This window comes from Zalophus californianus, chromosome 11, assembly GCF_009762305.2.
Source record: "Zalophus californianus isolate mZalCal1 chromosome 11, mZalCal1.pri.v2, whole genome shotgun sequence".
Classification (NCBI taxonomy): Eukaryota; Metazoa; Chordata; class Mammalia; order Carnivora; family Otariidae; genus Zalophus; species Zalophus californianus.
In genome coordinates this window covers 73,086,689-73,104,148 of record NC_045605.1, presented here as the reverse complement: position 1 = coordinate 73,104,148, position 17,460 = coordinate 73,086,689, and the positions used below count along the sequence as shown (strand labels likewise).

Genomic DNA, 17,460 nt, shown 5'->3' with positions numbered 1-17,460 from the left:
ATTCTCCCTCTCTCCATTCTTTCCTCATGGCTCTTGGAAGTCAGGATTCAGAGAGGAAAGAATGAATGTGATATATACATACACACACTCATTTAATTAACTCTCAGACTTTTGTGCCCCTTTCTGAGTCTTCTCATTCCTCCCTTGTCCCTCTTATTCATTCTTCCAAGGTCTGTAAATGCTGTATTTCACTTAGCAGACATTTCCCCCAATTTTCTATCTACTGTGAATAAACCAATAATGTACAGAAATTTTTTAGAAAAAAATTCATATATAACTATTCTGTCAAAGTAAAATATATTTTTAAAATCTCTTAATCTGTCCACAGTTATTTGTATTGTTCATATAACAATTTTTTTTACTCAACATAAAAGCTTTAAAGATTTATTTATTTGAGAGAGAGAGAGAGAGAGAGCGCACACGCAGGTGCGGGGAGGGGCAGAGAGAGAGGAGAAGGAGAGAAGCAGATTCCCTGCTGAGCATGGAGCCAGTTTGCGGATGCGGGGTTCAAGCTGACCCTGAGATCATGACCTGAGCCAAAATCAAGAATCTGAAACTCAACTGACTGAGCCACCCAGGCGCCCCTTAACATAAGAGCTTTTAAAATTTTTTCATCTTCTTTGAATTTAACTATTGCAAGTATGCTTTCCTCTTTGTTGATATAATTTTGGATTATGCATGAAGTCAGTTCTGCATCATCTCCTGTGTATCCTTTACCACCGTAAAAATACGTGTGAGAGGACAAAAGAACACATGGTCCCTGTCCCCTGCAAGCTTATCATCAGTTTGAGGAAGAGATATCTGGATACATATGGTGTCCTTTGTCGCTGACCCATCACTAAATGGCCTAATTTTGAATGCAGTTTGGAAGACATATCTTGGGGCACCTGGTGGCACAGTTAAGCGTCCGACTCTTGATCTCGGCTCAGGTCATGATCTCAGGGTCATGAGATGGAGCCCCCTGTCAGGCTCCGTGCTCAGCGGAGAGTCTGCTTGAGATTCTCTCCCTCCCTCTCCCTCTGGGCCTGCCCCCCTGCACTCTCACTCACTCTCTCTCTCCCAAATAAATAAATCTTTTTTTTTTAAAAAAAGAGTTATAGCTTAAATATAGCCTTATATATCCAAATGTATTTTTGTTTTGCCTACCCCAGTACAGATCTGTATTAAAGAATGTCTTCACACAGATGAGAAATAGATGAACATTATAAGGGTTTCAAAATGTTTCTGGCAATTTCTATTTAATATTAAAATGTGGTGTAAACATCCACTTCACGCGCAAAGCTTTGAATGTTTGAGTTGTTTTGTAAATGATGTAATGAGACAAAATGGTAACCCAAAAGATCCTCAGAGCAAACAGGACCCTGCCTCTCTAACAGCTGTGGAAATCTAGCCAAAATAGGTGACCAAATTATTCCTCACGTGGTGAAAGAAATTAATCTCAGTGTGTTTCCCAGTGGAGCAAATGCCAAGTGCTTGCTGCTGAGGAAAGAAAGCTTTCTACTTGGACAGTAAAACGGCCCTCGCAGAACTAGTGTTGATGAGAGAGCACAGGGGAGGAGGCTGAAGCTAGGCTCTGGGGGTCATGCTTTTGGGGGCATTGCAACTCCCAGGCAGTAAGCACAGCATACGCAGTGCCAACAGTGGAAAACTGTTTCTAGAAAAGGGGGAAAAGTGTTTAAAGTTTAATACAGATACCCTTGACTGCAAATGATCATTTATCACGTCTTAATCCTAAGGGAATTGTTAGCAACATATAATTAATTTTTCCTTTAATTTTTAGTGCCCACATGGGGTGGCCAAGAAGAAGTAATGAGTCCTAACTCTCAGGTGCAGTTGTCCAACAGGTAACACTGAGTGTCAATTTGCATTTGCCCAGTTGAAAATCATGTACTTCGTAGCTACCAAAACAACTGTTTACACAGCATGCCCTTACTAGGCTTCTACAAACAAAACTAGCTAGTATGGACAAGTTCAAAGTACAAGAGATCAGTGCTTTCTAGTCTCTGATTTCTTATCTGAAAGAAGATCCAGGAGTGCTTTGCAAACTTTATTTCAGATACACTATGGACAGGTAAATGGTAAAACAGGGTTCTTATTTTTATAGTCCTTGATTTCCTGCTCTGATGGGTCAACATCTGAGGATATTAAGAATTTTCTTAATGTAGAAAGAATTTGTCTATCACTTAAATTTAATACGGGGGCGCTTGGGTGGCTCAGTTGGTTGAGTGTCCAACTCATGGTTTTGGCTCAAGTTGTGATCTCAGGGTCATGAGATTGAGCCCCATTGTTGGGGCTGCTTGAGATTCTCTCTCTCTCTCCCTCTGCCCCTCCCCTGCTCACAAGTGCTCTCTAAAATAATCTTAAAAAATAATAATGTATTTATTTTATTTATTTTCTTATTTTTTTTAAGATTTTTATTTATTTTTTTGTCAGAGAGAGCACAAGCAGGGGGAGTGGCAGGCAGAACAGGTAGAGGGAGAAGCAGGCTCCCTGCCAAGCAAGGAGCCCGATGTGGGACTTGATCCCAGGACCCTGGGATCATGACCTGAGCTAAAGGCAGATGCTTAACCGACTGAGCCCCCCAGACATCCCAATAATGTATTTATTGATGATACATAAATACATTTGGAAACCAATCTAATATGAATGGATAAGCCATATTATAAGTTCAGGCAAAAATAAAGTGTGACACATAGATCCTTGTGTCTTTTGCCTTTGGTCAGACACCTTCCAAGGTCCGTGCCCTATAGTTTGTACTCCATGTACCGTGTATTTTTATGTCATCTGTTGTCTCACCATCACATAATAACATACAATTTTGCAGTTCGGTGGAGACTTTTAGTTTTTTAAACATTCAGCTTAAGACTCTTAGCCTGTAACAACTGGAAAGAATATTCTCTTACTGAGAAGAGTAGAGTGTTATATAATCCTTTCTTATCTGATTCTCTACATAATCCTACATTTATAAGAAATTATAAAAGGAAGAAATCCAAACATGTTTATTTAATTTATATCATTTTTATTATTTACAAAGAGAATGTATGCTGTTATAAAACTTCATATACTACAGATATCTATAAAGTAGAAAGTGAAAAGCTGGGGGGGGTCATCCCACTTAGTGTCCACATGTCCAAACATTTTTCCAGTGCTTATGCAAACATTATTATTTTTATTATTTGTATAATAATAGATGTATGCTATTCATATTACCTTGCAACTTACTTTGTTTCCTTACTAATAAATCTTGGACATTTTTCCATGTTGTACATAGAAGTCTACCTCATTCCTCTCTGGAGCTATACAGTACTACATTTGAATCATTATTTATTGAACCAGTCCTCTTTTGATGAGTTGTTTCCAGAATTTTTGCTGTCTCACACAAGGCAAACATGCATATATATTTGCATACTTGCGCATATTGCAGTGGAGTAAAATCCCTGAGGAGGAATTTCTAGATCAGATGTTGCTAAATCTTCCTCCTAAAAGATTATATCACTTACCGGTCTCAACAGCAGTTACGGGAATGCCTGTTTCTCTGTAGCTTCTCCAGAGGTAGTTATCAATCTTTTTAAATTTGCTGATTTTGATAGGCAACACTGGTGTATTGTTTTAACTCACATTTAAATATTAGTAGAGGTGAGCTTCTTTTTATGTTAGCCATTTGTATTTTCTCTGTGAACTACCTGCCTGACATTTTAAGAAAAGTTTAGTCAGTAGATTATCTGTAGGCTTTCCTAACAATTGCTATATAACACTTATTTCTGAATCAAAAAATATCTAATTAATACCTTAAATGGTGTAAAACTAAATGTGCATACTTTGTGAATTTTCTGAGATTTATTATTATTTTTTAATTTGTTTTTATTTTTTTGGTAACCTAGAGCCATGGAACTGTTACGGGTAAAAGGCCAAAGATCCTGGTCTGTTGGACTATCGGTAGCTGACCTGGTTGACAGTATTGTAAGCAATAAAAAGAAAGTACATTCTGTATCAATTTTAGCAAAGGTAATTGCTGTTTTCATACTCTCATCATGTTTTTAAACTTCGAAATTATTCGTCCAAATCCAGAAAAAGTGTTACTCTGACTGTACCTCAGGTGTCTTCAGTATCACCGGTTTTGAGAAGAACACACCGGAGGAGACAGTTCAGTCTAAGCCCTGTCCTGCTTGGTTATGGGAAGTCTGGACTTCTTCCAGGTTGCCCCTCCCCCCCCCATGTAATTTTTGGAAAGCCTCAAGAAACGTTTGTGTATTCCATAAAGTTCTTCTGGTTGTCATTTACCACACCTCCGCCAGTCACGTCACCCCAGACTGACATGCCAGCTCGTCTTAGCTGCTCATCCACCTGCTTCTCCAGTTCACTTGATCCTTTACCACTTTGTCCCTAAAGCACAACTAAGACAAGGCACACAGGCTTAACCACATCATCTTGAAAACTCTGGAATATCAGGAGGGAAATAAAACACGGAAAGGAAAACTTAAAACAGGTTACCGTATGTGACCGGGTCCCTCCCCAGGGAGTCCACTCAGACCATCTTCTCTCAGCCTACACCCTGCTCCCCATACTGCAGCGGGCTAGCTCACTGCCCCACAGAGTGGCTGTCTCTGACCACCTGCCTCCTATCTCGCACACATTTTCTGAAACAATCATGAGTTTAGAAATTAAATGAACACAATTTTTTTTAAAGTTCAATTTGTATCTGTTTATAACAACTAGAAAAGCAAGGAAGTATCCATATTTATGATATTAATTTTTTGCAGTGATTTAGCTCTATCATAATCCCTATTTTTTTTTTCATTTCAGGGATATTATGGCATAAACAGTGAAGTGTTCTTAAGTTTGCCTTGCATCGTTGGAACCAGTGGCGTATCAGAAGTCATCCAAAGCACAGTGAAGGAAGATACAGTGACCAAGAAACTCCAAAGCAGTGCATCATCAATCCATGGTCTCCAACAACAGTTAAAACTTTGATTCTAAAGTTCAGTTACCGGAAGGGAAAGGTCATTTAATTTGGCCAACATATATAGGGTTAAGAATTTCTGTATCTTATTACTTATCCTTACAAACTGCTTGGTTAAGGTGGATGGTTTCCAGTTAGCTTTGTAATTTGAATCCTTAGGGAGTATGGGGGGGAGATCTAGTTTTCTGTGTTGCTCTTGAGCTATCTAAACTGTTCTTTAAACCTCCAGCAGAAGTAGACATTCATCTACAATATGCATCATTTAAATTTATGGATCCTCAACTAAAAGCACATTCAGCACTTTGGGAATATTTTGAAAGCAATATATTTTTAAAAGAAAAATGACTCCCTGACTGTTATAATAAACATGATAAGCTGAACGTCCAGTATTGATTTACAGAATCTGTGCTAGGTGTACTTTCAAAAGATCCCCAGCCTAAGGTATTGTTTCTTCTTTAAAATGTAATTGGTAGTAATGGGAAAGCATTTTGTTTCCCCTCTTCAAATTAATTAGCTACCAAAAAAAAAAAGAATTTTATGTGCCCTTTCAAGTAGTAAAAGAGCAAGTGAAATTTTTTAATATTGAAGAAAAAGTGTAGTTAAATTTCCAGTGAGACTGCCCTTTCTGAAATTTTTTATAACCCTTTCTTGGGCTATATAATAGATCTCCAACATCTCAAAAGTCCACTATACTATTAGTATCATAAAGAAATGTATATTTTTAGTGGAAATAGATTATGAAAAAAAGAAAGCCAAGCAATTTACCTTAAAGCTAAAATATGAGGCTTTCTTAAAAACCATTAGTCTTAAGGAGAAGAGGTTGGATGGACTGGCTGTTCTGAGCAAATCTTTTAACCACTCCTGAAGAAATGATTCAGAGTACATATGCCTTTATGGGTCAATAACAATATCTTCATATGTGAAAGATATCATATTATTACAGATGTGACACACAACTAGTAGTAACAGCTAACGCTGACCCTTCTGTTTCAGGCAGGCTGATGAGCACTTTATTATTTTATTGAATCCTGAAAATCATCCACTGCAGTAGGTTCTATCATTTTATAGAGGAGAAAACTGAGGTTTAGTGCCCAGGTGTCACGGCCCAGGGGCACTTATCCACACAGCCTCTTCTTTTTCTAAGCAGTAGAAGGAAGAAAAAGCCTAAGAGCCAAAATAGTAAGCACAAGACCATAAAGCTGGAGTTCTGTACACTACAGAAGGATTACTTCTATTCTCATGTAGGGGCTGACTTTCTGTGTTATCCCAATATAGTTTTTTGAAAGATGGATTCCCTGACTTCCCAGACTTGCCCTCAGCAAATAGTAAAGAGGAGTATGCACTGAGATAGGTGTTTATTTATTTATTCAGTCACAGGGTACTGACTGAAAGCGTACAGTACACCAGGCACTGTACTGGGCACTGCAGATACAGTGGTGGGCCAAACGGGACTAGGCACAGCCCTCACTGTCCGTACAGCCTAGTATGGGAGACATCGTAATCAAATCTCACAAATAAAAGTACAATTCCAAGTATAATAAGTACTGCAAAGTTGTCCCAGTTGCTCTTAAAGCATGTAACAGGCAAATCCAAATCTCGTCAGAGAGCTAGGAGCCAGGTGGTTTGTAAGGGCAGACACATCCCTGGTTAGTACTTGGATGGGAGAAACGGTGAAACTAATGCCGATTTAGTATAATAATAATGGATGCTTATAACGAGCTTAAATCATAAAGTGAAATATTGTGTCCCATGTTTGAGAAAGTATAAAGTATTTAATACATTTGGAAAGATTCCCCGTGAGAATTACCTGGGCTAAAAAATAAAAACCTTGGGCATTTGAAGAGATATGTATTAGTTCTGTGTAAGTTCACTACATTGGGTAGATTATTTTGGTGTTACTCTTAACAATGTATCCTCACTTTCCTGTTCCATGAAATAGGGAAGTAAAACTGAAAGAACCATTTCTTGTGTTTTTTAAACTGGCCTTTTCTAATATCTGTGATCTAATTAGAAATTAGATAATTTCTACTAATTTCTAATATGCTCTTGAATTAATAACTTTACTGCAAGACATTGTGTAATAGATGAATTACCAAGAGTTCATTATATTAATTATAAATGAAGGTCAATGAATGCAATACAACAAATACTTAGTGAGCATCTACTGTTACTCCAAATACTGTGTTAGAATATAAGTATTCAAAGTTGAGTAATTGTCCTTGCCCTGCAGAAGCCCACCATATAGAAATAATTGTCAGTTATTTCCTTAAGTGTTGAGTATTACCAATCATGTTGGTTCCATATGTAAGTCAAGAAGCAGTACCACCACTACCTCACTATGATTTGGTGGTAATTGCCTTTCACGGTTCTTTTAACTTTCACTGTTTCATTTTTCCAAAATCATGCATTGTCTCTTCTTATGATTTTTAGTGGGGCTTGGATTAAAATGCTTTGATTTTGTAGTGCAGAGATAAATACTTGATATTCCAATTTATGCTGTAGCTTTCCTTAAGTATCAAGAACAATGAGTAAAATAAACTTTGACTTTAAAATCACCAGAAGATGCCTAATTTATTTAAAGAGTGAACGAAAATTTATTCAGATTGAGGAGAGTTTCTTTCATATAATTGATACAGTACCCAGCACATTTATTTCATTTTAAGTGGCTTAAGTGCAAAATTAAGAGACTGGCTTCTGTTAATTGTTTTTGGGCTTTTATAAAAATTACTTCCAGCAAGAAAACTTTTTAAACAATGTATTACCTGCACTCTCCCAATTGACAAAGCACAGTTGCTCTGAGGATACTTCTGAATAAGTTGTGGCTTTAAGACCAGTTTGAAAACTGCTTGGCTTTTAAGTGACATAAAAGAGGTGCAGTGGAGGGGCGTCTGCATGACTCAGGTTGTGATCTAGGGGTCCTGGGATCGAGCCCCATGTGGGGCTCTCTGCTCAGCGGGAAGTCTTCTTCCCCACCCCCCGCACCCCCGTGCTCACTCTTGCTCTTGCTGTCTCTCAAATAAATAAAATCTTAAAAAAAAAAAGGTGCAGTGGAAAGATAGACTGCCCTATAGTTTGGTTTGACTGGAGCTGTATACTTAACTAACACATGATGGCCGTATCAAAAAAAAATACCTATTGGGATAGCCTGTGCCTGTGTGTTGGCAATAATTTAAGATACTTTCCACATGGTTCAATTAAGCCCTCCGTGTTTGTGACTTCACCTAAATGCCAATTTAGAAAAGAATACCGCAGCCTGTTCCTCATTAGCATTAAGCTAACATCATCCAATGAACATACTTCATATCATCAAACCCAAGCTTTACAATACCTTGAATGACACCGTGTGCTTATAAAACTGGTGGTGAGTGCAATAATGACTCATACAAATAACCATGAAGAACTTCTTTGGGTAGTAGAAAAATGCGATTAAGATCAAGCCCCTACTCTTGCTCTGTACAAGGATGAGGATCTGAAGATGAGCCTGCCCTCAAAGATTTGGACTTTGATAGTGGGCAGGCTAGTATGCACGTGTAGAGCAAGGTAGAATGCTGCGTGTATTAAGATTTATGGCTCGGAAGAGAGTTTCTGACCTAGCGGAATGGTTTCCCAGAGAAGAAATCACCGCCCGGATTCCTGTGAAACCAGGGCTCTACACTTCGCCCTTGTGGATGTAGTATGAAGAACTTTTATGCTTAAAAAACAAAACCAAAACCTCATCATCTGAGAGACCCTACGCATCATCTAACGCAAGCCTCTCATCTCAGAGTTGGGAAAAACTTAAGCCCCAACTACAAGTGCACTTGCCTTCTATTATCACAAGGGCAAGTTAGCCGCACAACAGTTTTCCTACTCCCAGCCCATATGATGAATCGGTCATTAAAGCTCACAAGCAAAATCTTCCTACTTCCCCTCTCTGCACCTGCTCCGTTGGTCTAAGGCAACCGTGAAACACCTGCTGATCTTACCCCATTGCAGGGTTTCGACCCTCGCAACAGGCTCGGCCTGAGGAGAGTAGCCCACCAGGTGGGTCGGAACCCACACCGCTCCCAGCCCGTCGCTTACCCCGGAAGTGACTTAAAGGAAGCGGAAGAGCTGGCCTGGTGGCCGACTTCCTGTTGCTAGAGGCGGGGGGTGGGGGGCTGGTTACTAGGTGTGTGATTGTGTGGGGCGGCCAGGGGCGGCCCCGGAGCGGCTGACCCTCTGCCTGCGGGGACGGGAGTCGCGAGGTGGCCGCCATGGCGGTGTCGGAGAGCCAGCTCAAGAAAATGGTGTCCAAGGTGAGTCCTCGGCGCGCTGGCCACAGGCGCGCGCCCACCACTCCTCTTGGCGCCCGGCGGGGCCTGGCCGGACTCAGCCCAGCGCGCTTCCTCGGCCGACCGGAGGCCCAGTGCAGTCCTCAGTCGCCTTTGCGGCCCCAGCCCCGAAATGCCTGTCGCCTTGTGCCGGAATCCCCGCTCCGCGGCCGGGGGAGGGGGGGCGGCGGTCAACAAAGGCGCGGAGCCGAGGCCGCCTGCCACCTGCCGCCCGCCCTCCTCTCTGCGGGTAGAGTTTGGAACAGTCTGTGGGGCAGTGTAGTTTTCGTCCTAGTTTTTATAAACACAGAGAGGGGGTTGGACTTAATTCTCAATCTGAGATAGTCCTCCACTGCTGTCCCAGTGTAGGGATCCGTCCGTCTTCGCTCTTCCGTCCCGGCCCAGAGATTGTGTCCTCAGTTTTCTGTTTCTCACACAGCTCAATACCCGACCCGCGGAGGTCAGTTAACTGTTGGTTGAATTGGTTCAATTATAAGTAAAAATGTTCAGAGAAGCCTAAGTTACCAGTCGCTCGCTATCTCAATGGAATAAACAGAATTCCATGACAATTTCAGGGACTTTTGATTTTCTAAGAATAACCACTTTTAATTGTATGCTTCTTACAACGCGAACTTGTTTGCTTTGAACCTAATTTATAATCTTTACAATGCAAGACCAGTGTATTTAAAGCCATGAATTATTTTGATCATTACTTTAAATGTGGCACCTGGTAACAGAGTGAACTGGGTGATAGTGGGGGTTTTTTCTTCTTTTTTTCAGTTTACCAATTGGGAATAAGATGCATGTCAAGTGGTTGAGAGTTGAATCTTCTCCAGCTCAGTGGGTTAGCTTTGGGTACTTTTGTCAAAGCTGGAATGGTAGGAATCAAAGTAGTGTAAGCAGTTTTCATTATTAATAAAACACACACTTGTGTATAAACTTATTTCTTTGAAAAATATGCAGTCCCTCTCCCCCCGACCCCCAGTAAAATCGTGCCTCTAGTCTTTGGTTGAAGAGCGAATAACCTCTAAAGAGGAAGTGGCAGTTTTCAAAATAAAGCTTCTCTTGATTGTCTAATAACTTCTAGGCTTCTTAATTTTCTTTTGAAAAAGTAGTTATTCTTGATTGTAGAGAAAGTTTGGGGGAGCCCTAGTAGATAGTGGCTCAGGTCCATGTTGAAACATTTATATATCACTTTAAAAAACAGTACATTGTTTTACATATGATGTAACTGAAAAGTATCTGTTCCATGCCGTTTTGTTTTGTTTTTTTTTAAGATTTTATTTATTTGACAGAGACAGCGAGAGAGGGAACACAAGCAGGGGGAGTGGGAGAGGGAGAAGCAGGCTTCCCGCGGAGCAGGGAGCCCGATGCGAATGCGAAGCCTGATGCGGAGCCCCATGCTGGGCTCGATCCCAGGACCCTGGGATCACGACCTGAGCCGAAGGCAGACGCTTTTAACGACTGAGCCGCCCCAGGCGCCCCCCATTTTTTATGTTTAAATTGATAGCATTAGTATTAAGGTTTATGCCTTAGTCTTCCTATGTAAGGACAAGAATATTCAAATAATGGTTTTGAATTTTAAAAGCCATGATTAAGTTTCCTAAACTTCCTGTAGCGGAACCTGCCTTCAAAGACAGACACGGAACATCTTTAGAAGATTTTTTTTATGTCTCCATGCCTCCCCCACCCCCAGCCTCTTTTCACCCTAAGAACAAAAAAGGACATAAAGAAGAGGTGGGAGAGGATATTCTACCTAACTTTTGGTTCTTGGCCCAATATCTGAAAAACTGAGTCTCCTACAAGTGATAATGTCAGTTCTGAGTATCAACATCTTTTCTATCCGGCCTATGATAGATAGGTAGGAATAGAAAGTAGAATAATAAAAGCAGCTTGTGGAGTTCCTTCTTTCTGGTAGAGGGCTAGCTCTGGGTGTTAGCCTTTCAGTTGGGTTTGGTATGATGTAGGAATTGTTAGCCAGGACCCTAGCCACATTGCAAGGGTGATGGTCCTTTACTCTTTTATCTGATTGTGGGACCTCCACACGCATCATGGTACTTTGGGCCACCTGTTTTGACTTAATGTCTTTTTATTTGTTTTGAGGTATAACTGACATACAACATTATATGACCTTTTTATATATTATAATTTTTACCTTTGAGTATTATCTTCGCTTCTAGTTTAACTTTTAGTTAATGCCCTTATCTGTCATCATTTTAGCAATTAACAGAGATAAAATTTTACCCCTAGTCCGTCTTGTTTTACACATACAACTTTATGCTTTAGATTTTTCATGTAGGCAACTACCTGTATTCGTACAGCATTTCTAGAGGTGGAGTCACTGCTAAATCGATAGAAGAGAACTGACTCACTGAAGATTGCTGTGCACTTCACACTATTGTAAGTTCTAAGGGTACAACAGTGAACAGTCAGATAAAATACTCTTCTGCAATTTAAATTCTCATAGAAGGTAATAACAACTCAGTAACTACATGAAGTACTATGCTAAAAGGTGATAAATGCTTTGGAGAAGAGTAAAGCAGCAAAGGATAATAGAGAATGCTCAGGGCAGGGAGATGGGATGGATTGCACTTTTACAGAATAGTAAAGGAACGCCTCTCTGAGATCTATTTGAGCAGGGACCTGAAAGAGATGAGGAAGCCAACTGGAACAATCTGGAGTAAGAACATTCCAGGAAGGAGGAAAATAAGTGCAAAAGCCTTGAGACAGAAGCTTGTCATGCATGATAAAGGAACAATGAAGGGGGCTAAGGTGGCCAGAGTAGCATGAGCAAGGCGGGGAAGGCAGTGGAAATAAAAGTGGTCGATTTTGGAGGGTCTTGCAGGCCACTGTAAGGATTTTGGCACTTACTTGGAGTATGGATGGGAAGCCATAGATCTGTTTTAACTTTGAACGGTATTGCTCTGCCTGCTGTATTGAGACTAGACTCTAGAGGGTAAGCGTGGAGGCGGAGGCACCTGTGAGAGGCTGTTGCAGGAGGCTAGGTGAGAGGTGAAGTGGCTTAGACCAGGATTATAGCCACCGTAGTAGTGAGAAGTGGTCAGATCTGGTTATTTGTGAAGGTAGAGTTAATAGGATTTTCTCACAGGTTCACTGTGGATGTGAGGAAGAGGGGTGTCAAGGATAATTTCAAGGTTTTTGTCCTGAGCAGCTGGATGTAGGTATGGAAGAATGTAGGAGTAGATTTGGCGGGAAAATAAGCAGTTCAGTTTTGTTGTTGTTGTTGTTGTTTTAGATTTTATTTATTTATTTGACAGAGAGACACAGAGAGAGAGCACAAGTCAGGGGGAGCAGCAGGCAGAGGGAGAAGCAGGCTTCTCACTGAGCAGGGAGCCCGACGCAGGGGTACTGACGGGATGATGACCTGAGCTGAAGGCAGACGCTTAACCGACGGAGCCACCCAGGCGCCCCAGCAGTTCAGTTTTGATCATGTTAAATTTGACATGGATATCATGACATATCCAAGTGGAGATCATCAAACTGGCAATTGGTTATACATGTCTAGAGTTTAGAAAAGAGATTCAGACTGGAATTTTTTTGTAACTTGGGAGTTAACGTCACATAAATAGTATTTAAAGCCATGAGAGATCACTAAAGGAGTGAGTTTAGTTAAAGGAGAGGACCAAGGACAGAGCCGTAGGGTTCAGTAACATTCAGAGGTTAGGGGAAGGAAAAGGACCAGCGAAGACACAGAGAGGAGGAAAACAAGCAGTGGTGTCCTCAAAATCAAGTGAAGAACGTGTCTTAAGAAGAAGGAATCAACTTGGTCAAGTGCTGCTTGATAGGTTGAGTGAGATGAAGACTGAGACTTGGCCATTGCATATAGCCATGTGGCAGTTACTGGTGACTTTGACAGTCAATTTCAGTCAAAGTGCAAAAGCCTGATTGGAGTGGGTTTGAAGAGAATGGGTGTAGGCATTGAGTATCAGTGGTTGCTAACATCAGAGAGATACCCAGGTGACATATGCTACCTGATGGAAAAACACCATCGTCTGTGAAATGATCTTGCTGGAGGGGGGAGAAAAGAGGTGGCAAAGAAGTAAAATTTAGAAAAAATCCTGAAAAGGATCATAACTTTTAGATCCAACTAGTAATTCACAGGGAATACGAAGGACATAGGAACATATATATTAAACTACAACAAGGGGATGCAGTTAGCAAAATGCAAAGCATGAGAATCTCTGTAGGACAAATTAACCAATTTCTTCAACAAATAAATTCCAAGGGGGCAGAAATAGAAACTGACCCACTGATGATGAATAGACAAATAAAATGTCCTATATCCCTATAATGGAATATTCTTCAGCAATGAAAAGGAGTAAAGTACTAGTACGTGCTGCAACATGGATGTAGCTTAAAAACATGCTAAGTGAAAGAAGTTAGTCATAAATGACCACATATTATATGGTTCCATTTATATGAAATGTCTAAAATAGGCAAATTGATAGAAACAAAATAGCAGTTGTCTGGGGCAACTGGGGGGTTAGCGGTTATAAGGGAATGATTGCTAATGGGTACAACTTTCTTTTGGGGGTGATGAAAATGTTCTAAAATTGTGGTTGCACAACTCAGTACTGAAAACCATTGAACTTTATATAATTCACCTTAAATGTGTGAATTATATGGCATATGAATTATTAAGTTATCTCAGTAAAGCTGTTATTGGAAAGAGGGGTGGAAGAGAGAATCTATGGATTAAAAGAGACCTAAAGACATTTAAGCAAATAATAATGTATAGAGTTTATTTGGATCTCTATTCAAACAAAATATGACGTGCAACTGCATATTTGATAATATTAAGGAAATGGATTAGTTTAGTATGATAATAGTATTGTGGAGTTTTTTAAGTTTTTATCTTTTAAAGATATACACAAATATTTATGGGCGTTGGGTTATGATGTTACAGTTTGCTGGAGAATAATACAGGAGGAGGGAAAGGTGAATGAGGTTATAGATTATGATTGGCTATGAGTTGATTATCGTCGAAGCTGGGCATAGGATATAGGGCACTCATTCTACTATTCTGCCTACGTTTGGATATGTTTGAAATGTTCCATAATAAAAAGTTCTAAAAAGAATAGGAAAAGAGTAATCATAGTCAGCAAACGTAGGAAGTTCCTTGCAAGAGTTGCTATAAAGGAGAACTAGAAAGGAGAAGTGTGGTTGTAGCTGGAAGGGAAGGGAGGTCAGGAATGTGTGTGTGTGAATAAGATGGGAGAAATGAGAAGAGGTTTGTGTGCTAATAGTACTGATCCCATAGCAGGGAAAAATCGGTACTCAGGTCAAAAGAAGGCAAGAATTGCTGAAGAGGCCTTTCAGTAGACCTTCTGGATTTATTCCCTAATTTTTCTTGTATTTTTTCCTTTATTGTCTACCACTTTGTCTTTCTGCACTAGTCTCCGTGAGATTTCTTTTACTATGTATTCTAATCCTCCTGTTGAATGCTTGTTTCCCAGCTATTACATTTTTATGTCCAGGAGTCCTTTCTTCTCTGAGTGTTCTTGTTTCATGGATATAACATCATTTCTTCTTTGAAGGTATTCATGTTCATTCTTTTTGAAGTTTTCTTCTCCTTGCATTTTTTCTGTTATTTCTTAATTCCTTCATTTCTGTTTGTTTTGGTCTCCGTCCGGCTTCTTGGAGTCTGTCTTTTTGGAATAGCCAGATTGCTTCTCTTTGAGAGACAAGCACTAAAAGCTGACTGAAAGCTTTGTGTAGATGGATGGAGCTTATTAACTGGTGAGCTTTGATGTATTGTAATACGATGGGGGTCCCTGTCTCCTTAGCGCCTCATCTGCCAAGAATGTGTAAGCCAGGTTCCTCATTTTCCTGGAGTGGAGTAGTACAAGGTGGGGGTTTGAAAATACAATATAATAAATGATAAATTGCAAAATAGTTCGTATTGACAATAAATGCTGGGGTTTGGAGGAAAGGGAGAGAGCACTCTGGGCTAAAAGGAAGACTAGAAAAGGATTCATTAAGAAGGGGGAGAGAGATGAAAGCTGGGTCTTTGAAAAAGATTAAGATTTGATTTGGTGGACAGGTCTTTCCAGTTGGAAAGAAGAGCTAAAATGGAGGTGAGTAAAGGATTCGAATAGGTAGCAGGAGAGAAAACTATCGAGGTTCTTTCAGGCTTTAATTAATGTTAATGATTCGCAAGAACCATTATACTTTTAAGAAGAGTGCTATTAAGAAAATAAGATTTTAAGATAATACGCCTAACAGTAAAATATGTGCATTAGTTTTAAAACTAAATTCCTGTGTGATTTTTGCTTTTCAGTACAAATACAGAGACCTAACTGTACGTGAAACTGTCAATGTTATTACTTTATACAAAGATCTCAAACCTGTATTGGATTCATATGGTGAGTTTATATAATAAAAATATCAATTACTGTACTTTGAGTTTACTCTTTTTGTAGGTTTCCCATTTTCCACTAAGTTTGTTGGTTTTTCCTTTGTAGGACTGAACTTCCACCTAATAAAAGTGTTGGGGGGATAGGAAATGACACAATCTGGTCATAACTGATTTGTTTAGTTATTTTAAGTTTTTTTTTTTTAAGATTTTATTTATTTATTTGACAGAGACACAGTGAGAGAGGGAACATAAGCAGGGCAAGTGGGAGAGGGAGAAGGCGGCTTCCCGCCGAGCAGGGAGCCCGATGTGGGGCTTGATCCCAGGACCCTGGGACCATGACCCGAGCCGAAGGCAGATGCTTAACGACTGAGCCACCCAGGCGCCTCTAATTCTTTTGAGTTTTAAAAAAATAACAGACCTATGCAAATTTAGACTTAGAGGGGATCTTAAAAATAATGTAGTTTATCCTTTCCCCAAATTTTATCCATAGTTATGAAGAATGTTTCTTGGGATGAGGGGATAAGTTTGAGCAATTATAAATTAAACAAAATTAAATGGGTTTCTTTGCAGCAAGATTTCTCAGAGCCTTTAATAGGCTAGTACGTTATGCCTCACCAAGAGGGGAGAGAAGAGAATCTATTATACAGTATATATCCTAAAGTTAATTAACTACTGAGCTTTTTTTTTTCTCCCCAGAGCACCTGTTTATATCCTCAGAAACACATTTTGCAAAATAATATTCTGGAATATCTCTTTCATTTTATAGATGATGAAAACATTTTTTTAATATGGTCCTTAATTCTATAGAGTAGGTAGGTACAGTGTGTGTCTACTGCCTGTTGAGATGAAATAAAATTGAGAGATAAGTAAAGAAACGACAATACCTAGATTTGTTTTTGTTTTGTTTTGTTTTAAGATTTATTTTAGCGAGAGAGAGAGAGAGAGAGACAGCGACAGCGTGGGGGGTGGTGCGCGCAGGGCGGCAGAGGGAGATGGAGAAACTCAAGCAGACTCCATGCTAAAGCCCGACATGGGGCTGGATCTCACCACCCTGAGATCACGACCTGAGTTGAAACCAAGAGTCAGACTCTTTTTTTTTTTTTTGGAAGATTTTATTTATTCATTTGAGACACAGAGATACAGAGAGAAAGCATGAGCAGGGAGAGAGACAGAGGCAGAAGGAGAAGCAGGCTCCCCGCTGAGCCAGGAGCCCGATGTGGGGCTCGATCCCAGGACCCTGGAATCATGACCTGAGCTGAAGGCAGATGCTTAACCATCTGAGCCACCCAGCCGCCCCCAAGAGTCAGACTCTTAACTGACTGTGCCACGCAGGTGCCCCCAGAGTTGCTCCTTTTTTTTTTTAAGTCTTTTTGTCCCCACCAATCCTAATGTCATCTTTCCAACTCTGTGTCCTTGTAAACCCCTAATGTGCCAGGGCCAAGGGAAAACCCCTGCTGCCTCCTATCCATTATGAGGCTCTTGGCACTGAGGGCTACAAGCTGAGTTTTGTAGGTGAGACTATCAGTCTAAACTCCACTCACTCCTGGGGCTTTGAAACCGTTAGGAGCTTGGTGACAAGAGATGAGAGTTAACAGAGGGACAAGCAGTCCTGTATTTTCTGAACAACAAAGACATGAACCAGAATTTCTCTCCCAAACCTAGGGCACGATTCTCCTCCCTGTCCACATACTGTGGTATTTAGATCTGGGGAAAACCTCATATTACCAGAATTGGAGTTAATTTAAAAATGGCTTCAATGAGGGGAAAAAAGTGACTGGGGCTAGAACTTTACTGTAAGTGTATAGTTTTTACTGCATGCTAAAAGAATA

General features: G+C 40.2%; 2 protein-coding genes across 6 annotated transcripts in view; both read left to right on the top strand.

The window, feature by feature from the left end:
- The window catches only part of UEVLD (UEV and lactate/malate dehyrogenase domains), a 41,635-nt gene extending 34,125 nt beyond the window's left edge, over positions 1-7,510 (top strand). For 2 of the 4 annotated variants that reach the window (XM_027577976.1, XM_027577977.1), the window contains 3 exons: positions 1,781-1,844; positions 3,882-4,005; positions 4,804-7,510. In XM_027577976.1, coding sequence (XP_027433777.1) covers positions 1,781-1,844; positions 3,882-4,005; positions 4,804-4,971 — 356 coding nt within the window. In that variant the 3' untranslated portion in view covers positions 4,972-7,510. Of the gene's footprint in view, positions 1-1,780; positions 1,845-3,881; positions 4,006-4,803 lie in introns of those variants that run through there. The other 2 variants (XR_003517256.2, XR_003517257.1) reach the window with 2 other exon arrangements.
- A 1,554-nt stretch (positions 7,511-9,064) lies between these two features.
- The window catches only part of TSG101 (tumor susceptibility 101), a 42,697-nt gene continuing 34,301 nt past the window's right edge, over positions 9,065-17,460 (top strand). The window contains exons 1-3 of one of the 2 annotated variants that reach the window (XM_027579573.2): positions 9,096-9,237; positions 11,539-11,652; positions 15,554-15,638. Coding sequence is in view for 1 of the 2 variants with exons in the window: in XM_027579572.2 (XP_027435373.1) it covers positions 9,196-9,237; positions 15,554-15,638 (127 nt within the window). In the remaining variant the exon portion in view is untranslated. Of the gene's footprint in view, positions 9,238-11,538; positions 11,653-15,553; positions 15,639-17,460 lie in introns of both variants that reach the window. The other variant, XM_027579572.2, reaches the window with a different exon arrangement.